General features: G+C 33.3%; 4 protein-coding genes and 2 long non-coding RNA genes across 7 annotated transcripts; 3 read left to right on the forward strand and 3 right to left on the reverse strand.

The window, feature by feature from the left end:
• The first annotated feature begins 2,186 nt into the window (after positions 1-2,186).
• Positions 2,187-11,195, forward strand: LOC129914489 (hepatoma-derived growth factor-related protein 2). Of its 2 annotated transcripts, none has more exons than XM_055993769.1 (2): positions 2,187-3,064; positions 5,943-6,797. In XM_055993769.1, the coding sequence occupies exons 1-2, from the start codon at positions 2,368-2,370 to the stop codon at positions 6,569-6,571; spliced, it is 1,326 nt and encodes a 441-aa protein (XP_055849744.1). In that variant the 5' UTR covers positions 2,187-2,367; the 3' UTR covers positions 6,572-6,797. The 2 variants fall into 2 exon arrangements, with proteins under 2 accessions (XP_055849744.1, XP_055849743.1); XM_055993768.1 differs by lacking the exon at positions 5,943-6,797 and adding an exon at positions 9,913-11,195 and having other exon boundaries at positions 2,195-3,064.
• Positions 11,196-13,992: 2,797 nt separating this feature from the next.
• LOC129915378 (mitochondrial intermembrane space import and assembly protein 40-B) lies at positions 13,993-14,560 on the reverse strand. The gene is made up of 2 exons (XM_055994879.1): positions 14,343-14,560; positions 13,993-14,285 (listed from the first exon to the last, which is right to left on the reverse strand). Exons 1-2 carry the CDS (start codon positions 14,558-14,560, stop codon positions 14,075-14,077), a joined length of 429 nt encoding a protein of 142 aa, XP_055850854.1. The 3' UTR covers positions 13,993-14,074.
• Positions 14,561-14,576: 16 nt separating this feature from the next.
• LOC129915379 (ribonuclease P protein subunit p14-like) lies at positions 14,577-15,141 on the reverse strand. Its single transcript, XM_055994880.1, has 2 exons — positions 14,959-15,141; positions 14,577-14,874 (listed from the first exon to the last, which is right to left on the reverse strand). The coding sequence occupies exons 1-2, from the start codon at positions 14,988-14,990 to the stop codon at positions 14,577-14,579; spliced, it is 330 nt and encodes a 109-aa protein (XP_055850855.1). The 5' UTR covers positions 14,991-15,141.
• A 1,047-nt stretch (positions 15,142-16,188) lies between these two features.
• On the forward strand, positions 16,189-16,483 carry LOC129915380 (uncharacterized). The gene is made up of 2 exons (XR_008772292.1): positions 16,189-16,315; positions 16,408-16,483. It is a non-coding gene; the product is annotated as an uncharacterized LOC129915380 (long non-coding RNA).
• Positions 16,484-19,194: 2,711 nt separating this feature from the next.
• Positions 19,195-20,225, reverse strand: LOC129915381 (uncharacterized). Its single transcript, XR_008772293.1, has 4 exons — positions 19,973-20,225; positions 19,599-19,917; positions 19,374-19,539; positions 19,195-19,311 (listed from the first exon to the last, which is right to left on the reverse strand). It is a non-coding gene; the product is annotated as an uncharacterized LOC129915381 (long non-coding RNA).
• Positions 20,226-21,170: 945 nt separating this feature from the next.
• Positions 21,171-22,598, forward strand: LOC129915382 (DNA repair protein RAD51 homolog 1). The gene is made up of 3 exons (XM_055994882.1): positions 21,171-21,416; positions 21,481-22,167; positions 22,220-22,598. Exons 1-3 carry the CDS (start codon positions 21,330-21,332, stop codon positions 22,466-22,468), a joined length of 1,023 nt encoding a protein of 340 aa, XP_055850857.1. The 5' UTR covers positions 21,171-21,329; the 3' UTR covers positions 22,469-22,598.
• The last annotated feature ends 4,897 nt before the right edge of the window (positions 22,599-27,495 follow it).

Raw genomic sequence — 27,495 nt, forward strand, 5'->3', positions numbered from 1 at the left:
CGTATTTATTTTTAGGAAACTTGAAGCTTCTCCAAATATATTTTATAAAAGCAAAACGACGATGTAGGACTCTTGGCTATCATGAATTGTCCAGAATAAATTGAATAATTTTATTAATAGGTTTTTACTTACAAGTTTTAATTTGTATGCAGATAAATCTATTTATTTATTTTGTTTGCCTTGGTTTTCGAGGAGGACGTTTGTTTTATTTATTTTTTTGATTTGTTTTTTGTTTGATTTTTGAAAACGATGTCAAAATGCGTATACTATCCGTCTCTTTTCAACGTGAGATGGCGAAGTAAAAGAAATTAGGTTTGTCCGATGTTTATTTTCGTAATACACAGAGAATTTCTGTGGATCTCGTTTAAAGGCTATTCACACCAACGATAAAAAGCCTGTTTTCACTAGAGCCCAAAATGAGATAATTTCGCATATTTTCTCATTTCGAATGTCAAATCCTATTGAAAAAAAATTAATTTTAAGGCTTAACTACATTCACCACTTATTGAAAAAGTACAAAAGTGAAAATATTTTTTTTCTCGCTATAGCGGGGTTTTTTAGTAAAAAAGAGTTTACAAATTGATTTTTGGACGGAAAAATAAGCATTCTGCATCATTTATTTTAATTTTCTAGCCCGAAAAACCATTAAAAAATGCTTTTGAAAATTTTCACTTTTGTACTTTTTCACTTTTTGAGCCAATGTAGTTAAGGCTTTAAACTTGAACTGTAATTTCAAAAAACTTTACCAGTCTCATTAAGAACAAAACTATTTCTTTTACGCTAAATATTCGCCAGGTTATTGTACGTTTTGTCAAAATAAATAAAAAACAATTTTTGTAGTTTTTTTTCAAAAACAAATAGCGCTAGAAAGAAATAAGAGTTTTTTACTTTTGTAAATTTTCCCCTAAAAATTTTTTTATTTCCTTCCAGTGCTATTTGTTTTTGGAAAATACTACAAAAATTATTTTTAATTTTGTGGTCGGAAAAACTGTCACAAGATGAGTTTGAAAATTTTGACTTTTTGCAAAAAATGGCCGTTGTATTTATGCCTTTAATTTCGCTAGAAATTGAATTGAATTTAAGACTTTTAGAAATTTTACAAAATTTTTGCAATTCAAAGAAAATTGCTTAAGCCTAGTATGCAATTCAAGCTTAAATTTTAGTAGAGATAAAATTCCCATATAAGTTATGGATAATTTGTATGGGACAGATTTTAGATCAGCTAAAATTTTTCGATAATTTGTACGGGAGCTAAAATTTATCTCGATCTGCGTACTTGGCTTGAGGTTTGATTTAAGGCTTGGCCACACCGGAGGGTATGCGGTAGCGGTACGGGTAGAGGTAACGGTACTTGTATGAAAAAAATTCCAAACTGACATATCAACGTTCAGATGTGGAACTTTTTTCATACAAATATCGTTACCGCTACCCGTACCGCTACCGCATACCCTCCGGTGTGGCCAAGCCTTTAAGCATGGAATACACGGTACAATTATCGTACCGATTATCGTACAAAAATTGAATCGCATTCGATATATTGTATCGTATGACGTATGAGTGCACCAAAGTATCCGCTGTACCCATATCGCACGGTCGAATGCTGATGATGGAAAACAAGAGGTGGTATGCGATTGATTAGATGAGGGTTGTACCGTGTGTGGGCTTTTAATTCACCTATGATTCAGTTTTTGAGATAAAATAAAATTTTTTTAACTAACATCCAAATAATGGATAAAAATGAGAAAATTTATTTGACAGATAATGGAATCGTAAGTGAATCGCATGGTGTATGTGCTTTCTTTCGATATTGTTAACGATATCGGTACATCTCAAGTCGTGTACGATGATTGTATCGTGTATTCCATGCTTTACAGGGAAGGTTCCACATCATAAGCTGCGTTCCTTTGGAAATATTTATCTACTTTTTAGTACTTAAAGCTGCTTTGAACTACTTTTTCAGTATAGCAAAGTAGATCAAAGTAGTTTTAAGTACTAAAAAGTAGATAAATATTTCCAAAGGAACGCAGCTATAGTATCGATAATGGTGTAGACTCGCCATTAGAAATTTTTTCTGCACAATACTTTAAAAGAGCACATCGCTAACAAGAAATAATAGCAAAGTATCGAGTAACGAGTACTTGCCCGCCATCAATTTGTGGAACCAAAAAAAAAAAAAAATTGTTTCTGTGTAGGCTGCCTTCAACTTTTAAGTTCCACACGCGATTTCTCTCCCTCAACAATTTGTATTTTAACAACTTGCTGAAAAGAAAATTCACAAAATTCACATTTCTTCAAATAAATTATTATCAAAAACAATTTATTTATATAATTTAACTATCAATTAACTAATATCCACTCACTAAAATTATGGGAAAGAAAGATAAAAGCTTCAACATTGGTGATTTGGTTTTTGCCAAAGTAAAAGGCTATCCACCATGGCCGGCCAAAATAACAAAAACCAACAATAAAAAGTACAGCGTGTATTTCTATGGCACTGGCGAAACAGCCAACATAAAAATCGAAGATCTCTTCAACTACAAGGACAGCAAAAATAAATTTGCCACCGACAAGAATTTGAAACGTGCTCACTTCCGCGAGGCCATTGCCCAGATAGAAGCCGCCCTCGAAGGCGAAGACTCGGCGCCAATTAATTTAGAAGAATTTGATGCGAGTGTCGTGGCTCAATCCGATGCCGGGGGCAATGACACAACAATCGCTACCGATTTGGATGAAACGAATTTGTTGGACGATACTGTTGCCGAGGAGGCAGATGAAGTGTCTTCAGCTGCAACAACAGCTCCACAAGCTGCTGCTGCTGAGGAGACAGTTGATGAAGTTGCCACCGAGGTGGTGGAAGAACCGCGTGCTGTTGTGGATGTTAAGCCACCAGTCGAAGAAATTGTTTCATCGTCGACGTCTCCAGCAGCGGAGGCGACCGCTGCCGGCGCTAAGGGCGCCAATGAAACTGAGATTGTTAGTAGGAGTGGACGGAAGATCAAACCCAAACGCTATATGGACGAGGAGGAGGTCCCACAAAATCCTTCTAAGCGCATTAAGGCTGAAAGTAAGTAGACTCTTTTTTTTTATATATTTTGATTACCAACTATGTACATGTTTAGAGTTAAGGGGTTTGGGATGGGACTTAGACTTTTTAGAGGAATTATTTGTGTTCGAATTGTTCAACAGGCATGCAATGTGCACTCATTTTTGTGTTTTTAGAGAATTTCTTGAGAAATTGAGAGGAAGCCAATCTCTTCAATTTGTCTTTTTCAAAAGCAAAAGTGAGGTATTCTGATAGGAACCTCTTTCAAATTAGTAAGGTTGCTAAGGTCTCTATTACCTATGACAAGTTTTGAAAGAATTATTTTGATACAACTTTTGAAGAACGCCAACAGAAATCTTCAGCGTGTAAAAGTAATTTACCCAATAGTAAAGCAGTCGAATAAGGGCATTTGAATTGTGTTGTATTGTTCCAGGTAGGCATATTGCGGATGTGGATTTTTTCACATCCGCGTATGCAAATGCGGATGCGGATTTTTGAAAGTTAACATCTGCAGATATTTAAGGTCTTATACAAAAAAAAAAAACAAATATAAATGAATTAAATGAGATTGGTTAACCCTCCAGTAGGCGGGTGGTCTACAGTCCTATTCATAAATTACAGAAAAAAACACAAGTTGAGCGGATCTTGTATAAATTTATTTTTTTGAGTGTTTATGCAAAACACGCCTTTAATTTAATAAATTTGAAACTTAAGATGTTATTTTAGGTATTAGCCGTTGTTTTAAAACCAAATGTTCTACGATTGTAGACCACGCGCCCACTCGTGTTACATTTTAACACGCGCCTACTGCAGGGTTAATTAACCCAGCGCTACGAAATAATTGTTCCCACTGACTTGAGGAGTGGGTAGAAATTTTAGTTAAAGTCTTCTTTATGAAGAAGGTTTTCCTCCACATTGGCTCTATTTTTTTTTCCGGAAAGAAAGATCTCTATTAATAGCCTGTTTTCGCCTTATATTTGATAATTTTTTAAATTAGGGCAGTTTAAATTACAAATTCTAAAAATTACCTATACAATTTGAAATTCTAAATCAGAGAATTTGCGAAATTATCTAATTTGGGCTATAGTTAAAACGGGCATTTGCATTTCTGTGTATTGCTTAAGAATCAGTCAGAGACCATTACTCGGTGTGAGTCTCATTGGTACGCGCCATTCGCCAGCTCCGCTTTCTTTCTTGTCACAACTTCTTTGGATACGCAAATGAAATTCCGCATTGGTTATTGCAGGTGCGGAAGCGGATTCGGAGGTCCCAATTCATGCGGAACTTCCGCATTTGTGGGTGCGAATATTCGCAACATCCCTATTCGAAGCACTTATCGCAAACATTTTAGTATTTTTGCAATTAGCCAGTTTATGTTATGGACATCTTGAAGAATTTTTATATTATACGAAATAATTAATTATATATCATTATATTGATTATTTCTATCTTCGTCACCTTTTTCTTAACATGTATCTTAAATCCCAAATGGGTTTTTGTAGTATTTAGTATGTTTTAGGTCGGCATTGAATGTTGTTTAAATTTTTCGTCGATGTTTCGAACGTCTTTTTTTTTTTATTTTTTTTTTGTTTTTTAACTCATACAATTAAAAAAAATAGTTTTTACGTCGTTTTTTTAGTTTTTATATTGTTCCAACCTGTTATGAAAGAAATATTTTCTGGCTATATTAAGCGGTAAAATGCTTGTTCGTGCTTCTGCTGCTTCTTCAGTAAGCTATCCAACTGACAAAAAAGAATTTTGAACAACATCTGATCCATAAAAAAGAATTTGTTGGATCGTTAGAGTGATGGGACTCCACGGATTAAGGTCGAGGGACAATTTAGCTGTATCATAAGCGCAAGATGATTATATCAAAACCACTAGAAAGCACTTTCATATGACCTTAAATAAAAATATCGCTTTAGTAGCACCTATGTACATAACATGTATTATGTGTTTTTTTATTTTTCTTGCAAGAGATTGGGGATATACCGACAACAAAGAAATGGGAGGATGTCTATTTCTTATAATTTATAACGAAAAACTTAATTTCAATTTCAATGTCTTGTATGTCACACAGTAAATGCTCTGTAAATGTTATGAAATCCATTTCCCTCAGAAAATGATAAAATTACTATTTTTTTAAATAAAAATCTACTCTAATTACAATAATCTTCATTTTACTCATTATTTTTTTGCTGTTGTTTTATTAAGCAATTTGTTCCATTAAAAAGGAAATATTTACATTTTTTCATTATTTGTTTAAAGTTGTTACAAATTGTTCTGTTTTGATTTTTTTATTCAATGAACCTTATATACGAGTATAATTAAAAATTTTTTTTCTTTAAATTCAAAAATAGTTTCTGCAGGTTTGATAGAATCCGGAAAAAAGTTGAATGTTTGAAATGCCATATATTGTATTGTCCGCTGTCCTCTTGTTCTTTCTCGTTGAATTCTTAAATCTTGTTTGATTGTGTTCTGAGAGGACTCAGCTTTAAATGATAATAGTCGCGTCTATCTTTTAAATTATTCGCATTGCCTTATTTGAAGCACTTGCGGAGTTATTAAGTTCTCTGATATTTCAGGAAATAAAACTTGACTTTAGTTATCAAAACTCATCGGCATCGCAATTTAATTATGACAGCTCAAAAAATTTCTTACAAATTAATGATTAACGATCGTCCTGCAAATATAAACAAAATTAAACATATAACACATGTTGTCTTGGCATTATTCGTTTTGTTGATAAATACAATTTAAATCTTGCTTTGAAGTATATCTCTATCGCACTATATAAGACAATTACATTATTTACAAAACATAATTAAAACACTGAAGGATGTGTGACTTTCTGCGCTCGCATGGTATCTGAAACAAATATATTTTTTATTTGTTACAGCCACGGAGAAGCGTTTGATGGACCCCAAAAATCCCATTCAGAGCACAAGTCAAACAGAAGACATCAATATACAAAATGATGAGGATGATGACACACAAAGTACTAGAATACAAAACGAAGACAACATTATTGAATCTAAAGTTGTTGCTGTTTATGATGCAGAAGAGTGTTCATCCGTGACAACTACGCCAATAGCAATCGAAAATGATGTAATAAATGTCGAAGACGATGATTTACTTTGCATAACAGATATAGAAACCATTCCGATAGTAAATATTGACGAAAGGGAACCACCCCGAACGCCATCAAGAAAGTCCACTCTTAGACAAAGTAGACGTAAAAAGCCATCACAAGATAACGCCTACATAGCTATTATGCGAGAAAAAACAAAAGTATTAAAAGAGCTTGCAAGCACCTCGACGGTTTTAAATGAAATCCTGGAATCGCCAGAGAAAACAATTACACAGCAATATTTTGATGTATATTCAGCAGAAATCGAATTACTACCTAGCGATTTGCAATTAAGGTGTCAGCGCGAAGTGCATCAATCTGTGACGGACATTATACATAAATATCAAGATCTGGCAGAAGCGATGAAGAAGACACGTTCTTGCCGAATACTTTTATAATAGAAGATTCATTTTTTTAAAATTTAATTGCAAACGATATGATGATATCCAGTGTCTTTAGCATTTGATCAAAATATTATAAGTGGAGTGATAATAACTTTGTTGGCTATACATCATTGAAATTCAAATATGTATTATGTTAAGTTTTTTTTATTCGATGGAAATCAAAATGGAAGTGAAGAAAATTTCAAATTTAATGGGAAAATAAAAACAATAATCAAATAAATGCTTGTTTATAGCCTTGATTGTCAACAACATTCAGGAATTTTTGAAATTATTAAACATTCATTCTTTTCAATAGTCATAGTCACTTACCTAGTATATTGTGGAACACAAGTTAGTTGTAAAGCACTTAAGGCGTCAATTCAATAAAATCAACACCATTTATATTTAAAAATACAACACAAAAACTTTTGGGATAACCCTTTCAATCCAACTATTAAAAGTAACTAATAATTCGTTTTAATTTGACTCACATTTTGGGGTAAAAAATATTCTCCATGGTGTCCTTGATCCATATAACTTAGGTAAGTACGCATTTTGGTCGTTTAAATGAACCTCTCAAGTACTCACTTTAAAAGCAATCTGTATAGTCAGTACCTGACAAGAGACAAGAACATTGCAGAAATCTGAAAAAATTAGAAAATATTGTCCTTCAAACGAAATATGGTAAAATTGGGTAAGAAAGATATTTCAATTTTAATTCAACAAAACAGAATTTCTGAAGTCTAGAAAACGAACAAAAATAGAGCTTTTCGGTCAAAAAGAAATTTCAAAACAACAAAATGTGTGTTTTTCGAGTAAATTTGTTTATTTCTGTTTGTTTATTGCTCTGAAAACCCCAGCTTTATCAAATTAAAATTGCAATATCTTTCTTTTTAAATCATACGATTTTTTTCAGGGTTCTATTTTAAAATTAAATTTGACATTAAGTTTCATTAAAACCCCGAGCTGTTAATAAATTTGTAACGAAATTGTGTACCAGATAAAAGTGTTTTGATAATAATTTTTTTCCAATTTCTTCTGAAAGAATAATTGTGAAAAACAAAGATCAACTATAGACAGAAACTAGAGATTTCAGAAATTTCACAAGAACTGCATTTAATAGATTTGGGATGAACTTCTTCTTCTTCCTTTTTCTCGGCGCTGTTATGATCTCGATGTCGAGGGGATCATAACTATCCCACGTTACTGCTTCACACTAGTGATCCGCTTGTGGGGTTCGCCGGGTTGACCTCAGAAATCGGCGGCAAGCCTCCCGGTTTTGTATTGTTCCATTTCTAAGGCCAACTGAATGCTGGTGTTTTTGCATTTGCTTGTACCAGGAGTTTTTAGGCCTACCTTTCTTTTTATTTCGTGTTGGAACGTTGTATGATATTGCTTTTTTGACGGGGTTCTCAGGATCTCTCCTTTGAACATGGCAATACCAACTGAGTCGGTCGTGTTCAATTTTTTGGGAGATGGTGTTTTTAACATGAAGGCTTCCTCGGATCTTCGTACTTCTAATTCTATCAAGCTTTGTTACTCCTGCTGTCATACGAAGCATCTTCATCTCAGCTGCCGTTAACTTACTCTCATACTTTTTGTACATTGTCCAACATTGTGAACCGTATGTGAGTGCTGCGGTGTAGAGCCTTCCTTTCAGCTTAGGGGGCATTTTTCGATCACAGAAGATAGCACAATTTTCCCGCCACTTCATCCACCCTACGCTTACGCGATGATTGATATCGTCATCACAAGTACCTTCGTTATTTATCATAGACCCCAGATATTTAAACTTTTCACACTTGGGAAGCACTACACCATTCAAATACATGTCAGGAATAGGCCTGTGTGGATCAGAAAATGGGCAGCATAGGTATTCTGTCTTTCTCGCGCTTATGCGGTACCCATTACCTTCTAGAACATCCACCCATACATCAAGTGCTCGTTGCAGGGATATCGGGTCTTCACTTATGATGGCTCCATCGTCAGCAAAGAATAACTGATGCACTTTTGGGTCCGTCACTTTGACTTCAAGCAGGTAATCAAGAACGGTACGGATGGGATGAACAAGTTACCATAATAAAAAAAAAAAAACATTTTTCTAAAAAAATTGGTGTACCACTTAAAATTTGAATTTTTTCAATTTAATCAAACAATTTTCCTGATCTGGTTTCCTGATCGCTATTACCGGCCCCTTACAAAAAATATCGATTTTGACTATCAATTCATGTAAGCTGATTCCCCAAGGTCATTAAAATAAAAAATTTTTACTTAACTTTTCAAAGGTAATGGTAACAATTTAAATGAAATTACAGGCTGCCAAAAGAACACAACAAACACATTTCGAAGACAAAAACACTTAAAAACATGTGATAAGACTTTAACTACAGAGAAAGGTCACATTTTCTATAATTTCAAAAATAAAAAACATATGCCTAACAGAAAATCGAAATGGCATTCATTTCGAGGTCTACCCAAAAAAAAAACATGTGTTTTGGCTTTTTGTCTCAGATGCAGGAATCTGATATACATAATCTTAAGTGTCTTAGGAATTATGTATACATTTGACAAAAGAAAATGGAATAGTAAATTATGCACTGAAGCAATATTATTCCATAAAAAAATTAAAAAAAAATAAAAAAAATTCAGCTACAAGTAGAGCTTTGTCCCTCCAAAGTTACATCAAGAATGATAAACGAATATCTTATTTGTTTGAGCCTTAAGAAATACTGCAAGGCGAAACAGTAATTCATTATGGACTCCTAATACCATGTTTGATGGCTTTGTGAGAGAAACAGCAAAATTAAAAGAAGACATAAAACATTTTATTCGTTATTCGAAGTTTTTCTCCAATAAAATTAAATTATGTTTTATTCGCGGATCACGAATAAAAACCCCCTTTTTTTTTGTTATTTTAATAAACTTTCCACAACTTTCTTCAAGCTATGCATTAACATTTTTCTTATCAAAATAACTGCAATGAAGTTATTTATCAAGCCACCTTAGAATTTTTCATATAAGAGATACAGAGTTATACAGATAACAAAAATTTCTACACAACTATCTATTGACGTATGTAGGTCATTGACGGTGTTACATCCGTAAGCCACCTCATATTCTCGTTTAGCCATACTCAGAGTGTTTTAGTTAGGTGGTTTTTAATAAATTTATTTAGATTTAGAGAATGGTGAATAATAAAAACATAATTCAAAAACCCTCGCACACTACAGAATTTGTTACGGTCTAGAATTGGGTCTAGTTTGATTGCTAGTGTATGTACAAAATATAAACAATTTTTTGTTGGCTAATGGCTATACTTCCCATTTTATTAATCATTAAAACTATTTCAATTTCAGCAAAAGACTCGCCACCTAACGATGCCAAACCAAAATCAGCGCACAAAAAAGCAAGCAAAACTACACCCAAATCAGATATTCAAAATAATTTACTCTTGGCTTACACCACATCTAATAAATGTGTTGGAATTAAGCTTGATTTTATGAAACCCGAAACTTTTGAAGATGAAGCTGCCAAAAAGCAATGGGAAGAAAACATGCGAAAGGAGTGCTACGTTTTGAAAGAGAAAATCGAACATGGCATTGTCAAGGTGGATTCCATTAAAGAACGACTCGTTTTAAATCCAAACCGTTCGCGAATTCACAAAGAAGAAGCCGAACGTTTCACAAACGAAATGATTGACCAAGAAGACGCTCTATTTACAGAACGAGACTTTATCAGACTTTCACAAGAGCTACGCGAAAGTCTTGGACTCAAACGAGCCAATATCGATCGGTGCTTATCACTTTTAGATCAATTCAAAGATCTAGAACTTAATCAGTTGATGTTAAAACGCAATGCAGATTGTGTAGACACAATTCGACGACTCCGCAAATATGTTGGTAATCTTAAACAATGGAATCTCTCCAGTGAAGAGCAGGAAGATTTCAACAAAAAAGCCGGAATAATTCGTGAAAGAGCTGCCAAAATCTATCAGAATTTCAAAAAAATGTTTATTGTCAAAGAGGATCAGCATTTTTGGGAGCAATTTTGTGAAATGGTCGATGAATTTCGACGAGTAACAAAGCACATTTCGGAATCAAATCGATTTTTGATTACCGAAAAGTCTTATCAGAATATTCTTTCCGATAAGGAAGCTATCAGAAAAGAAGAAGAAGAAAAGAAATCAAACAACTTGAAGACAAAAAAAGATAGCCAAGACCAAGGTATCGATGGTGATGTTACGCCAATGGACGAATCAAAAGATGATGAAGAAAAAATACCATCGGGTATTGCAATAGAAACCGCATAAGTTTTTTTTTTTTTTTTGGAGCAAAGCAAAAAAATATCTAAAATTCTGTAAATTTAAATGGAAAATGGAGTTAAAAGAGTATTCATCGCGTTGTATTTTCTGTCTGTTCTTCTATAACTTTTAAGTATGACCTAGATAAAAAGTGGAGTTTGGTCGCGCGCAGCAGCAATTGACTTTCCAAAATTTCTTCTCATTTTTTACACAAAACACACAAAAATAACGCCAATATAAAACACATACGACGTTTATTTTTTTTTTATTAGTATTGAATTGTAAGAATGGTTACAATATCATAATTTACTTAATTAAAATATATATAAACAAAATTTATGTTTTAATTTTTTTTTTGTTGGCTGAATGCATGAATTTGTAGAAAAAGCTAAAAGCTTAATCATAATCAATGGTATGCACCAGCATGAAGCCTTTTTGAGAACATTTGATATACATAATATATGCAGGTATAAATAGTGTATATTCTATTTAAACAAAAAAAAATATAATAATAAAAAATATTAGATACTTATATTAAATCAGAGAGCTTTCTTTGAAATTTTAAATTGTGAAACAAATATCATTGAGAATGATATGCGGTCTGGAGCTGCACTTTTTTTTTTGTTTGGACTCATTCAATAAAATTGCTTAATTTTTTAAATAATCAATAGTTAATGTCTGAGTTAAGGTGTTTATTTTTTCATATCAATTTACAATTTTACAAGCTAGTTTGTTTGTTTAAGATACCAAAGGATTTAGAGTGTAACTACGTTGTAAAGGGATTAGAGATAGTAAAGAACCAGAGACACAATCTTTCACAACTCTGTAAAAATACCTACCAACGGAATTAATTAATCGAATGAACGTAGCATAATGTCAGTGGAGCTTTGGTGAGAATTGAAACAGGTTCGAACCGAAGGTCGTCAAAAAATCGCATAAATAAAACGGAAAATTACTTTTCCCAATCAAGTCTTTTACATAAGAATACAATTGTGTCTGGAGCACCTTAAGTGCAATACGAATAGTCACTTAAAGGATAGGGGATTTAAATCAACTTTACGAGGACAACTTGTTCAACTAGGGGGGAATATAAGCAGAGTTTTTGTGAGAATTAAGCAATGTAAAGCAAAATCTATTCACGAAAACGATCCAAAGTCAATCGATTTAAAACTATTTTTTAATGATGTTCCGTAGCTTCAAATGGTTCCAATGCATTTATATCAACTCATTTTTCCTGGAAGAGAATAGGTGAAGTAGTTCCCAGTAAGTTTTTGCTGTTGGAATCTGTGTTAGATTTTTACTGACTGGACTTTGAAGTCTCTGGCTATAGATGGGTGAAAAAAGTTCTTGATTAAGGCCCGTCACAGATCGCAATGCGTTGCTTGTTATGACATGGAGGCTCACGAATCGATTCCGACTACCAAGTAATAATGCTGCGGCCGAAATTTGTTCGCAGCTGATATGCGGTCCGTGAATCTCGTATTAAAGCGACTCCACATGGTCGACAGCTCGAAGCAGAATGCCGTTCAACCAGCAAGTGGCTGGAGAGAATCTATGGCTGAGGCTGTGATTGTAAGACCAAGATCATTTTTTGTAAAAATAACTTCAAGATTCGATCTTACAAAAGAATTGCTAACTTTGTTTCAGTCAAAACAGCATTCAATAGCCTGTTCAATTACCAGCGATCTCCAATTTCGCACTTGAAGTCGTTGTAGACCTGGTCGCTGTGTTGATAATAAGGTCACCTTCTGTTTTTGTGACATCCGCCGCTCAAAATTTTCCATCGAATACTTTGAAGTAGGTTAGATATTTTGTTAACATAGAATCCACTAGAAACTCGGACACTTATACCAACGAAGACAGTTCCTTCCTCGCGATCTACAAGAGGAATGGTGGTACGCCAAGCTGTGAAAATTTGCCTTTGATTTACTCCGATTTCAAACGCGGGCAATTTTTTGTTTTTTTTTTTCAACTTCTTGATTCTTCAACATTTCGACTAGTCACTACGAAATGAGGAGAGCCAGAAACCAACATATGTGAGGATAATGATGGACATGTTTGATAAAGCGGTTACAAAAGCAAGATCTCCAGCTGGAGTCATTGAAGTATTAGAAATCGCAGCACATAGGTATACATCGGGGATACGTATCTATTCTCAAATGTAATACTCGACTTGCTTAAGCCATGAAGATAATAAAGATGATGTCATCATAGATGAAGCTACTAAAAGCAAATCAATGCAAAAGCTCCAGCATTTAGTTGGTGGATAACTAGAGCAAAGAATTTTTTTTATATTTTATATTATAATGTTTTGGGCATTAAAATGGCGGGGAAAAACAGGTGAAGGGTGGGGGGGGGGGGGGGGGTACGTCCGTAGTTAAGCTCAATGGTAATTGAAGAGAATTCCTAGATGCGCCAGTATTATGATTGAATTGTTTCAGGAGAGGAGTACAACTAGCTATTTTATCTGAATATTATTTATAAAAATCGCGATAAAACAAAGAAAAACATTTAACATTACGTTGGTGGTCGGCGGACGCAATTGTGGCAGTTATCGATCTATCATTTTAAAAGCACGATTTTGTATTCTATCCCAGGAAACTCATATACGTTATCGAAACACCTACGCAGATGTTACAATTGTATTAATTCAAGTTATTGTCGAAATTATGCTTTAAAGATTAAAGTCTGGATGAGAAGAATTTAATACAGCTTCGGAGAAAACCTACGCAGCGTTTATAGCGACATCGATGATATGTGCCCTTTATTATGAAAGTGGACTAAGTCACTCCTAAAAATGGCCTCAAATCTTGCCTTAAAATAATTATTATTTAAGGGGTAAAGTTTATTTGAAAGCGAAATTGCAGTAAATAAACTTCTTTATTACTCCTCTAGTGATTTCATAAAAGAAATATAATTAAATCGTTATAAGAAAATTATTATGTAAGTTTTTCTTTAAACAATGCAAAAAGTGACTTAGTCCACTTTCATAATCATGGAAACATATGTTCATTCCACTAAAAGTGGATTGTTACACTCATACTGAGAATGGAAAATTTCTCAGTTTCCTTGATGCTAGTGCCACATTTTGGTGCTGTGAGCCTCATTACAAAAATTGAATTAAGAAAAATCAATCTTCCTACTTAAAATACATTTTTTAATTCAGTTAACTTTTTTTTAACAAATACTCTTTTTTTTTTAAGTTAAACAAAACAAACTTAGTTTTCTTTTTTCTCTACTTCACTGGATTGTGCTGGATTTTCCGTCGATTCACCACCGCCCATTCCTTCAATGCCAGCCAAATCGATATCATTGTCATCGGCATCATCCGAACCGCCACCCTTATTGTATACAGCAGGATATTTTGTGAAACAATCCTGCATCGTTTTAAATGCATCATAACAATCTGATCCTTTTGGTTCTGCCTCACTGAAAAAAGATACACACAAATACAATTTTTTCAGTTTACTATTATCAATTTTATACCTGTAATGGAAACAAGAGAATGCATCACGGAATTCAACGCCACATGGTCCTGTAGCCATTCCACCCAAACACGGACAACCCCAATTGATTTCTCCAGTTGGAGTAATCAAACCCTGTTGAGGTTGTGGCGGCGGTAGCTCAATTGTACTCGGAGTTGCATGATCTTCTTTGGTTGCAAAGATAACTTTGTCCTTACCAAATGACTTGCACAATGACATTGTCTTTTTGTTTTTATTAGAATTCAATATTTGATGAAAGTAATTGCAATAAAATTGGTGATGCTTTTTTGACTTGAAAATGACAACGAATATCTTGGAATTTCGAAATCAATGTGATTGCTGCACGCGTCTTAACGTAATAATCTTCTGGAACGCGGACGATTGCTCGCCGGCTATCGGAATCAAATTTGAAAATATCAACTTCAGTTAAGCCACCAATTTCACCGAAAACACTTCGCAATGAATGATCAATGCTACCTTTGAAGTAGGCTGGAGTTAGAACAAGATCGTCTTTTTCTTCGTCTTGAAATTTCCTATAAATCATAAAAAAAGGAGTGAGTACAAGAAAAACATGAATAAGCAAAAATAAAATTGTGTTTTTTATCTGATTTACCTACAATGTGATATCTAGATAATAATAACCAGACATAATATAATTATGTAAGAATTTGATTTGTTATTTAGTTTGTTGATATTTTATAATTTTAATTTATAACTTTTTTGTAATATATAAATATAATGTGAAATTATACACAATTTTATGTAATAATTTTGAGGGTTATGAATTATGACAGATGAATGACAGTTTGGGAGAAAACATGCTGAGCCGAAAGTCCGAAGTGCACGAAAAAAAAGTATTGTTCGTTTACTATGAACAATTTATGAATTTAAATGCTGAACTAAATGCGTTGATCAGCGACTAAAGAGCTGAAGAGAAAAGATTCGCCAAACCAACCAAGACTGACCACAAAAACACTCAAGATAGCGTTTTTGTATATGTAAAAAGCCAAGGTCAACGTTTTTTATTTTTTTTTGTGTTAAAAGAACACCGTCATCAACGACAGCTGAAGCGAAACGAAAAATTTTCAAGTCTCGAAAGGGCCAGTTGTACAAATATTTAACCCATGGATCGGCAACTTTTATTTTCTAAAATCGATAGTAAAACTGAGGTTTAGTACTGGTTTTAAAGCAAAAATAAAAAAACAATTAATTTCTCTTCACTTGAGCTGCGTACTAGGCCTAGACAAAGAAATTTAAACATAAATTTTAGGAATGAGGATAAAGAAAGACTACACCGGAAAGGTGTGCGGTAGCGGTATGGGTACGGTACAGGTACTTGTATGAAAAATATTTCAAGTTGACACATAAACGTTCAGATGTGAATTTTTTGCATACAATTACCATTACCACTACCGCTACCGCATAACTTCCAGTGTGGTCAAGCCTTAAGGCTTGGCCACACCGGAGGGTATGCGGTAGCGGTACGGGTAGAGGTAACGGTACTTGTATGAAAAAAATTCCAAACTGACATATCAACGTTCAGATGTGGAATTTTTTTCATACAAATATCGTTACCGCTACCCGTACCTCTACCGCATACCCTCCGGTGTGGCCAAGCCTTTAATGCTAAGGTATGCGGTACTGTGTGGGTAATTGTATGAACAAAATTCTAAACCGGAACCTTAGAGTTCAGGTGTGGATTTTTTTATTCTATTACCCGTACCGCTACCGCATACTTTTCCAATGTGGTCATTTCTTTTTTTGCTAATACTATGTTTCCACCTAGGCTAAATCCGAGATTTAGCTAAGTAGATTTAGAATAAATCTTGAGATTTATTTTAACAGGCCTATTCTGGACAACCTCACTGATGCCTCACAAGTCACAATAACCTCATAACTCGAGTTGAACTCGATTTTGTGACTTTTTCGTATTCTGGCGAAAACCTCACAGTCACAAGAACCTCATAAGGTGAGGTGAGTTTTGTTTTGTGAGGTTTTTCGTATTCTGGCGTACCCTCACAAGTTGTGAGCCTCATAAAAATTGTTAAAATTGTGATCTCCTCCAGAGCAGGTCACAACTCACAAATTACTAGAGTTTTGATATTTTTTATTTCCATAAATATTTTGGGAACAATTTTAAGATTTTTTTAATTTGTGATTTAACAAAAATAGAATTAGAACTTGTTTTGTTGCATCTTATTGCAGAAAAAAAAATAAAAATCAATAACCAATTCCAAGAAGACACCCCAAAGCAATGTATCCCAAAACGTCTTCCATTGGATGTTGGTTGCATCTGGAGATAGTTTCTCAAAGTCGTCGAATTATATTTGCGACATGGCTTTTGCATCGGCGTTACTTTGGACGACGATCAAAGCATAATGACTTTATGCTTGAAACCGAAAGAGAGCTGGAGTAGCTCAAGGGGTGGCCATATCATTCATTACCTCACCATATCATTCATTACAAAACCAAGTTCAAGGAGGCACAGCAAACGAGCCATGTTCGAACCATAGGATTTCTTTGCATACAAAGAATCAAAGATGAACTCAAAAGCGCAAATTTTTGCTTCGATCCAGTTAAATACCTAACCATAACAAAGCATAACAACAAACGTATCAGCACCTAATATGTATCAATAAAAATAACCAGAGTCTAACGAAGTCCGTAAACCATGTTTCTAGCTACATTGGAAATATTTAAATACCATAGGTAATCTCTTATTTATCATTTTAAGATATATTTTTAACTTTTTTCAGTATCACACAATAAAATCAGCCTCCAGTTGAGAACAAGAAAAAAATAATTTCAGTTCACGATAAGCCTGGCTCTGTAAAAAAGAAAGCCGCAGTCAGTTCAAACAACAACAGGCAAATCGCAATCATCAGCGAATCAAGCAAATTGTGTTCCATCAGAAGCAGCAATAACGAATTCAACCCCAGCTGGAACAACATCGACAAAAGCAACAAGATGCCAATGCCAAAGCATAAACGAATGCACCCAATGCAAAAAATAGGGATGCAACATCGTTAAAAAAAACATCGATGTTTGAATACATCGATGTTTTATTTACAACATCGATGTTAAAAAAACATCGGTTCTATCTTCGATACATCGATGTTTTCCCGATGTATTTTTGTTGGACATAAATACGTTCTACTGTATCTAAAGAACAAAATATATATTTTTAAAACCCAAAAACCTAAGTTGAATTCAATTTTTAGGTACCACAAAACAGACAAATTTATCAACAAAATGAAACATATTTTCTTAATACGATTTTCGATTTTATTTATATATGAATACCATCAATTCTAATCAAATGGAATCAATTTTTTTAACGTTCAGAGCTCTGAACGGAACTCACAAGCATGTCAATAATGGTCGCCATAGGCGTACACACCATTGGGCCAAGCGGGGCGGTGCCCCGGGGCCCCAACTGACGCTAGGGCCCTGACTGGAGACAATTCAGAGAAGTAAACTGTTATTATAAATGAAGTAGAAAAAATATTACCTCAGGGACCTCAAAAAATGCTACTAAAATAATCTAAGCGACCAACAAATAATGCTTCTAGGGCCCCCAAAAAAAGAAAAAGGCGTATACATCCTTTTTAAAAAAATGTCTATATCGAAATGGCCCCTTAAAATTAATATTGTCCCGGAGCCCCGGCAACTCAACGTACGCCTCTGATGGTCGCGTTCTGATTTCTGAACACACAGAAACAGTCTTTTGAATGAAAACATGAAAAAAAACTTTGAAGCTTTGAACACTAGACAAAAAAGATTGAGTTTGAGAGTTCAAGTTCTGTTATTATGCAAAAAAAGGAAAAACGAGTAACAAAATGAACGATGTCGATGTTTTGCAGATTTAACGTCGATGTATCGGCGATGTATCGGCTTAAGAAACATCGATGTATGCATCGATGTTTTTAACAAAAACATCGATGTTTTGAAAACATCGATGTATCGTTTGCATCCCTAATCACAAGTTCCAGAAGTCGTTGATAGTTCACTTGTTTTACCTAGCACTATTTTAAAAAATAAAATTTAATTGATATTTGATATAAAAAGATCTTTACAGGAATAAATTTAACAAACTAAAAGAATTTGTATAAAATTTTTTTAATTTTTTTATTATTAATATTATTTTCAGTAAAATGATTTGATTATAATTATACATGTACTAACGTACATCTAAAAATAAAATGTAATTAGTATTCAACAAAAATCAAAAGTTTGTCGTGTTTTTGTCAGATACATGGGTTTGTGCCATCTATTCATGTAAGGGAGACGGACATTTGTCATGCCAACAAAAGTCAGCTACCATCTGGTGTACGTGTTGCTTCCTCCGTTACCGATGGGAACGCACTGAGTGTTTTGTTGTTTTCTTACTTCATAGAAGGTGGAATAAAAAATGCAACAACATATTAACTGTCCAATCGCGATATACCTAATCTGGTGGCATTTCGAAAATAGGTATACGCATCAAAAAAAGTATTCAGTTCTGTAACGTGTAAAGCAAAACCCAATTATCTTATATTCAGTTAAACGAAAATATCAATGCAATACCCACCGGCTAGAATATAAATATATTTGACAAATAGCATCAGTTTTCATGATGTCAAATTCGGATCCACCCATCGAATTCTAAGTCCAAATCTTTGTAAATTGCAACACAGTCCGTCTGTATCTTTTCGCCCATTTTTTAATCGCGCATTTTAAATTCTCAAACTTTTAATTAGATGCTCAAGCCATTGCACATAAGCACATTCAATGTTAGAGCATCCCACCAGCAGTCAATGAAGTTTTGCAACAAAAGTAGGTGCGAACTGCGAATATGATTTCTGTAAATTGGACTGGTTATAGTGGTTATGTTGTGCTGATGGAGTGAATAAATTTATGGTCAACCGACTGAGATCCACCGGGCAAATGTGTAGCACTTGCGTACATGGAAACGTTGAATGCAACGCAACCTATACAGAAGATTGAATCATAACTTTTTAAAACAAATATCCCACAAAACAATAAATTTTACTTGTTGACAATTGTAAAAAATTCAGAAAGAAATGCTGCTGTCATCACAGGTTGATAATGAAAAAAAGTTCCATAATTCCAACTTCATCGCCATTGTTTTCCTCCAGCATTGCTCATCGCCCAACAAATCTTTCACAAATACAGTTGTCACCCACTCGTGATTGACTCTGAAGTGAAAATATGAAAATTAAAAATAGTTTAAAAAATGGAAACGGGCTGCTTTTACCGGTTTATTATCTGAATGGCTTCCATTACTTGCACCTTCGTCATCGGATATCATACTTTTGGCTGGGAGGAGGCAATTGGTATCAACGACAAATGGAACTTTTATTGAACATCGTACTCTATGTGCTGCATGGGCTTTAGGTGGTTGTTTTCCTGGCGTTTCTTTGGATCTACATTATTATTGTTTGAGGGATGGAGTCGGTTTATTTAGAACATGCTGAGGCGCACTCTCATCGCCGACCATAGGATATTGTTGACTTCATCTGTGTACTTACTGGATAGTGACGGATTCCTTCGGGTTATTCATGTCGCTTCTTTTTCTAGAATATTTTATTTGATTAGAAAATATGAGTAGACAATAATATATATTTTTACCTTGTTTTTAATTGTTTTTATTTTTATAATTCGAAGAATCCAAGTATTTACTTTGTGCGTATTGTATGTTCTTGTTTTTTTTTTTTAATCTTGTCAAAACAAATCAGCTGTCAGAGTGAGAACTCACCTCTTCTGTGGTGAGTCTACTGTGAGGTTTCTTATGAGGTTTTTTGCAGAATACGGAATTGTGAGAACCTCATAAGAAACCTCACAAAAATAACCTCACAAAAAATTGTGACTTGTGAGCATCACAACTCCAGAATAGCCCTGTAAATCTACTTCGCTAAATTTCAGATTTGGGTTCAGTTACCCTAAATCTAATATTTTCAGCCACTTTCAATCCGAGATTTAGAATAAAACTCGAGATTTATGCTAAATCTACTTAGCTAAATCTAGATTTATGATAGGTGGAAACGTAGTATAATACTACGTTTCCACCTACGCTAAATCAGAGATTTAGCTAAGTAGATTTAGCACAAATCTCGAGTTTTATTCTAAATCTCGGATTGAAAGTAGGTGAAAACCTTAGATTTAGGGTAGCTGAACCCAAATCTAGGTTTTAGCAAAGTAGATTTAAAATAAATCTCGAGATTTATTCTAAATCTACTTAGCTAAATCTCCGATTTAGCGTAGGTGGAAACATAGTATAATACTACGTTTCCACCTACGCTAAATCCGAGATTTAGCTAAGTAGATTTAGCATAAATCTCGAGACTTATTCTAAATCTACTTCGCTAAATCGTGGATTTGGGTTCATCTAACCTAAATCCAAGATTTTCACCTACTTTCAAACCGAGATTTAGAATAAATCTCGAGATTTATGCTAAATCTACTTAGCTAAATCTCGTATTTAGCTTAGGTGGAAACATAGTATAAGGGTATCCATGAAACGATATACCTAAAACTCTGGGTAAACCTAGTAACCATGCATTTAGCGATTAAATTCTGTTCACCGACACCAATTCATTTGGAGATATTTACTTAAGTGATTTCGCTTACTCACGCATTAAAAAATCGCTTTTATCGAAAATACTTTTATTGCGACAACATAAAAACGCAAAATTTGTTCCAAATCCGCTTTAATTTGTTAGAGCCTTTATGATTAAAAAAAAAAAAAAACACAAACAGAACTATGCTCGAATTTTATGACATGAACGCGGCTAAAATAAATTTGACAAATCTCTTCGAAATTTCGAATATGATAATTTTTCCGTAGTGCTACTGCGCGATGTACTTTGTTCAAATTAAAATTTAAAAATTGTTTTTAAATAAGTTTTTATTACTTTTTCTTTAAAAAACAATTTCCATTTAACAATAAAATCATATAAATTTGGAAAGTACCATAAAATTATTAATCATGGAGCGTTCTTTAGCAACAATAACAACTGCTGATAATGACGAAATTGATGAAGAGTGCGGACATCAATTAATTAAAAGTTTAGAAGTAAATTTATCCTCTTTGTTTTATTAAAAAAAACTTTGATCAACTAATTGTCTGTATTTTCAAGGGAAATGGAATAACAAGCAGTGATATAAAGAAACTTGAAGAAGCTGGATATTTCACAGTCGAATCGGTAGCATTTGCCCCCAAAAAGGCACTCATTTGTATTAAAGGCATTTCAGAAGCAAAAGCCGATAAACTCCTTGCTGAAGCTTCAAAACTTGTTCCCATGGGATTTACAACAGCAACAGTTTACTTTCAAAAACGTTCTGAAATCATTATGTTAACAACAGGTTCCAAGGAACTTGACAAACTCCTTGGAGGTGGCATTGAAACTGGCTCGATTACAGAAATGTTTGGTGAATTCCGTTCAGGAAAGACACAACTATGTCATACTTTGGCTGTCACTTGCCAACTGCCTGTGAGTCAAAATGGTGGAGAAGGTAAGTGCTTGTATATCGACACAGAGGGAACTTTTAGGCCGGAACGTTTGGCTGCTGTAGCTGAACGTTATAAATTAGTCCGAGATGAAGTATTCGATAATGTGGCTTGTGCTCGAGCTTACAACACAGATCATCAGACAAATCTACTTCAAGTAGCTGCAGCAATGATGGTAGAATCTAGATATGCTTTATTGATTGTTGACAGTGCCACAGCATTGTACCGGACAGATTATGTTGGCAGAGGAGAGTTGGCCAATCGTCAAATGCATTTGGGAAGATTTCTCAGGTTACTTCTTAGACTTGCAGATGAGGTAAGTTAGTTAAAAAAGAAGAGACACGATTATTACTATGATTTTCTTTCAGTTTGGAGTAGCAGTAGTTATTACAAATCAAGTTGTAGCCCAAGTTGATGGTGGAACTTCTATGTTTGCTGCCGATCCAAAGAAACCGATTGGAGGCAATATAATTGCCCATGCTTCGACGACACGTTTATATCTGCGTAAAGGACGTGGAGATACGAGAATATGCAAGATATATGATTCACCATGTTTACCAGAGTCTGAAGCAATGTTTACCATTCAAGGTGATGGTATTGGAGATGTTCAAGAATGATTTATAATTCTATATTGCTATAATTCCATTTTGTTTATGAATTAGATATTTTTATTTAACATTTAAGTTTATTTAACCTCGATATTCAGTTATTACTTCGAATAAAATTTATACTCGATAAGTTTCAAAATTTCCATTTTTTGCTTAGCCTGTCTCTGAAACACGGTAGTCATGGAAAGCAGATTAGTTTTTTCGAAGATTTAACGAGACGATGCTTTAATGGGTCAAGTCTATTCCTATACCTTAACCTTGAACAAGATTCCACCTATAAAAAATGGAGTTATTGAAAATTTGAGGGTTTTTTTTCAAAAGAATGTTTAAGACACTTTTGGCCATTTGAGCTCCTCGTAACTTCTTCATAGAGCAACTCAAATTTCAAGTGGAATAGAAAACATTTGAGACTTTACGCCGAAGCAAGAAACGAGGTGCATCGTTTAGAATCCATGATTTGAATTAGAGCATTTTTAGTCTGGATTGTTTAAAAAAAATATGGGCGAAAAAAATCCTTCCATTTTTTTAACTGGTTCAGAAAACTAGTGATTAAAAAGTTAATCAGGGTTTGGGGATCTAATTGGTTTACTGTAAAAAAACGCATTTCTTATTCATTTATTTTTTTATTTATTATTTAATTTGTTAAACTAAAAGACGTTTATTAATGTTAACAAGAAAAAAAGGTCAAAGTTAATCGATAAAATAGCAAACATCATTGTTCAATTGCGAATAAGAAACTGCGTTGAATTTGATTCTTTTTATTAAGCTGGTTGCTTTGTTTAAAACGAAATATTGCATTTTTGCTAAACACATTTGGTCATATTCATATAGTCATATTTTAAAAGCGATTCTTACTTAGACTTGAATCTAAGGTTATTACCCAGGTTAGAAGCAGCTCTTTTCCATAGAAAAGTGATTGTGAAGTGGGTCTAAATTGTCTATCAATAAGACAAACCTCAGTCTATCTTAGAAGCAAGAAAGTTACAGCCTATGAAAGAACTATGAATATGGAAAAAACGATACTTTGCCAAACGGTCAACTCCTGGGGGTGGAATCGGCTAAAAAACGACAATTTTGTATCCACTTGTCTAATTTATAGGGTTTTTATAGTTTAAAAGGAAAAAATAGCGTAAGCTACCCTGTGGAGACGCAAGGTACCCACCTTCAGAGTTATGCGTTCCTCTGAAACCACCCTGGTAATCGGGCCCGTACTCATACAAATTTCAAATTTGGAGTCATATAATTTCTACTAAATACTTTAATATGTATAGGTAATCTTCATTTTCCGCAAAAGGCGCAGGTGAAATTTCATTTTGGGAATAAAAATTTGTCTGCCCAAATTTAAAAAAATGTCAAATCGCATACAAATTTTAAAATTTCCTCTTTTTAATAGTGACTTTAAATAATTTCACGTCATATCAGTGAATGCCTCTTAAGATGTTAATATACCATAAACCCTATTCTGAAAAACCTTAAGAACTGATAAATTAAAAAATTAAATAAGAACTACAAATTTGGCATACAAAAATAAATTCCCTTAACAAATTCCTCCACGCCATTTAACACTCTTCTAGACAAGACCCAACACAAATTCCCTTCCCTCCCAAGTCCCAACACACGAGTACAAAAAAGAGACAAAACAAAAACAAATCACATCTTCTATCACATTCTAACAATTCCGCCATGATGATGATTAAAATGTGAATCCATTTTCTAATTCTATCTCCTTTTATTCTATCAATACAAACTCTAGGTGTAAAAAAGACAAATATACAAGAAAAATTAAATAAAATCTGTACAAAAACAAAAATGAAATCAAAATATTATCAAATAAGAGGGAGACCACCACATGCGATTTCTGTCAAGAAATTCAACTTGCTGGAATGAGGAGACTGCAGGCAGCACTCTACCAACTAGTTCATTTATATGTGTAATCTCCCCGTGTCTTTCATTTAGGAGTCGTAAAAAAAATAGAATTTTATAATCTCTCTGATTTGAGCACAAAAACGAAATTGTTTAAAATCTCGTGTTAAATTTTTTCATCAACAAAATTATACAAAACGAAAAACCAATAAAAAATAATAATTTCGATTGAACGTGTGTCGCACAGAATTTGCTTTAACCCATTTGTATGCATTTAGCAAAAATGCATTCGAAATATTGCTCACATCCGTGCATGATAATAACACGGTTCGCGATTACTTAGAAAAAACAGCAAAAAGCAAAAACAACAACAACAACAAAAAAAGGAAAGTTTCAATTCGGACTTCGGAGACAGAGGTTTTCTTCAAGTTTCGATATTAAAGTGTCCTCTGTGTCGATGTCATAATTTTTCCCCTCCGCCCCTGTCACATAAAAATAATAAATAATTATTTGTGTCTCAAAGGAAATTTGAACCAAGTGTGAAGGAAATTCTCATCCTGAAATTCTCTCAGAGAAAAAGAGTGTTTTTGTGTTATTTTGTTGTTTGAATAAATAAATTTTAATTTGATTCCCTTTTATTTTATTTTTTTTAGCTTTCCACCTTTAAAATCAATGTGAGAAAGAGTTTTTGTTTAAAGGGAATCCACGAATATACGTCATTAAAAAAGATCAAGAAATTCCCCAAAATACCCTTCCCCTCGATTAAAAAAAAAAAATACTAAAATTTTATAATTCCCACACACACACCATCTGGAAAATTATATTTCTAATTATTGTGAATTATTTTTGTATATGTGTCAAATCCAAAATTTATCAGTTCACATTGAAGTGAAGTGAAATTTAGAGAAAATTGATAAATAAATAAAAACAAGTGAAAAAAAGGAAAAATTGTTTCTTTGGAAATATTGTTTGAATTTTATTTGAATTGAAATAAAATTTCGTCATCAAAATCACATCAAAGTCAAATCACACAAAAAAAAAAAAAAAAAATGACCACGGATAAAAACAATGCGGCTGACACCGTTGTTGCTACAAAAACAACAAAAACAACATCGACGCAACAAACGAATGGAAAGCCAAAGGAAAAGAGAAGGTGGGTTTGGTTTGTTATTAAAAAAAAAATTAAAATAATTCACAATATTGTTTGGTTTTTTTGTTTTTTTTTTAATTGATTGTTTTTATTTTTATTGTACCTACTATTGTAATTATTAAATAAAATTTAAGGTAAAAATAATTTAAGCAAGTTTTTATTTTTAATTCGATATCTATTCTTTTTAGTGGTCAAAAGGCAGCTTTCTCCTATTATAGGTAGGTAGCTGATTAGCATAAATTTGTTTAGAATTTTCCAGTCTTTGATTAGATAGATAGTTTACGTAAAGTTGAAGGTGGAACAGTTTTGTAGGGCATTCCACGTGGCAATAAAAGGTCTAGTGTTATACGTACTGTATTTAGTGATGAACTTAAGTTAAATTTTTTAAGTAATGAATAGAAAAATGTGTACGTTTTGAAATTACCCAAATAAGCACAGCCAAAATAAGGTTCCTTTAGGATGGTTCCATTTGTCTAAGCATTAGTAGCTACTAGTACATTATATATTTTTTTTTATAGGTACCTATACCTTTCAATTCGTACCTATACAATTTCATGATTTAATCGACGAATTCCATCAAATAAGCAAAAGCAACAAATTTTACACATAGGTAAATGGTAGGTACATTTGAAGGTCAAACCGTTACAAATCTGATAGTCCAAGCAAAATGTAAGAAAAAATACCTATTTACGGAATAAATCCAAGTGAAGGATTTAAAATGGAATTACCTTTATTTAAGTATAATAGTCTAACAGCCAACATCAAAATTTTGGGAGTAGACGTATAGCCAAGATGTTAGCACACAATCTCGTAGCTATATGCGTCATGATATCGAATATGATAATAAAATGTAGTTGATGTAGTTAGACCTGCAACAGGCCCCACAATTCTAACAGCTTTAATTTTGTATATAGTTTTCAGGGAGTTAAATAACATGACTTTTCAAAATTCCCACTATTTTACATTTAATATAAGAACTGATGATCTTTCGTTTTTCCTTAGTTTATTTTAACTAAAGTATTTACGGAGAAGTCAGATTTCCTTGGTTTTAGTTCCAAGAGGTGTATTAAAAAATGTAAGGTTCAAGACTGTTAAAAATATTTGAAGTATTATACTTTATTTGCATTATTGTAGTAAAATGGATCCATTTAAAACCTTCATAAACACAGCCAAGGCAGACCTTTCCTCAAGCGACAACTTTTTCTGGGTATTATCCTCATTAAAAAAAAAAAAATGAAATTAACCACTAGGCCCTGCAAGAATTTCACATCTTATAAATTCAAATCAAAGATCCATCTAAGATACCAATCATTTTACGTTATCACCCAGTCATCAATTTATAAATGTGCATTTTGCCCAAAAACAAGCAAACAGCGTCATTTTTAAAAAAATCTGGGCTTATAGCACACGACCTTGGGGGTATTTTTCAAGGCTGAACCTCATGGAACTAAAACCAATAGACAATCTGAATTCCATGTTAATTGTTTAGCCTGAATAATACTTTATAGATTCTTCCTTATTTCGTGACCTTTCTTTATTAAAATATTTTGTTCTTTTTCGTCGGCTACAGGTCTGATTTGAATATATATTTTCTACCTAGTTCTCGATCGACGTTTCGATTGTGGTTACAATCTTCTTCAGGATCTAAGAATAACATTTCTAAAAATTGCTGTTATAAATAAAATTTATACTTATCTTAAAGCTTTTATATTAATGGATTTCTTTTTATTTTTGTTTGATTTCTTGGTTATGTTCAAATATTTCAAAATTCAAAAAAGGAAAATGTCTTGAAAAAGACGTTTTCAATCATCGAAATTTCAAAACATAAAAACTTTTTGTATCATTTGATAAGAAATTCAAAAAATTTCTTATCAAATTTAACTATAAGAAATTGAGTTGATTATAAAGTTCAAGTTAGATATTCCTTTTAACAAACTGACTATAAATACTGCTAAGCCCTTCACAATCTGATCTCCTGTTAACAGTATTCTCTGTGTCTAAAATATATAGCATTTCTAATACC

Source organism: Episyrphus balteatus, chromosome 3, assembly GCF_945859705.1.
Source record: "Episyrphus balteatus chromosome 3, idEpiBalt1.1, whole genome shotgun sequence".
Classification (NCBI taxonomy): Eukaryota; Metazoa; Arthropoda; class Insecta; order Diptera; family Syrphidae; genus Episyrphus; species Episyrphus balteatus.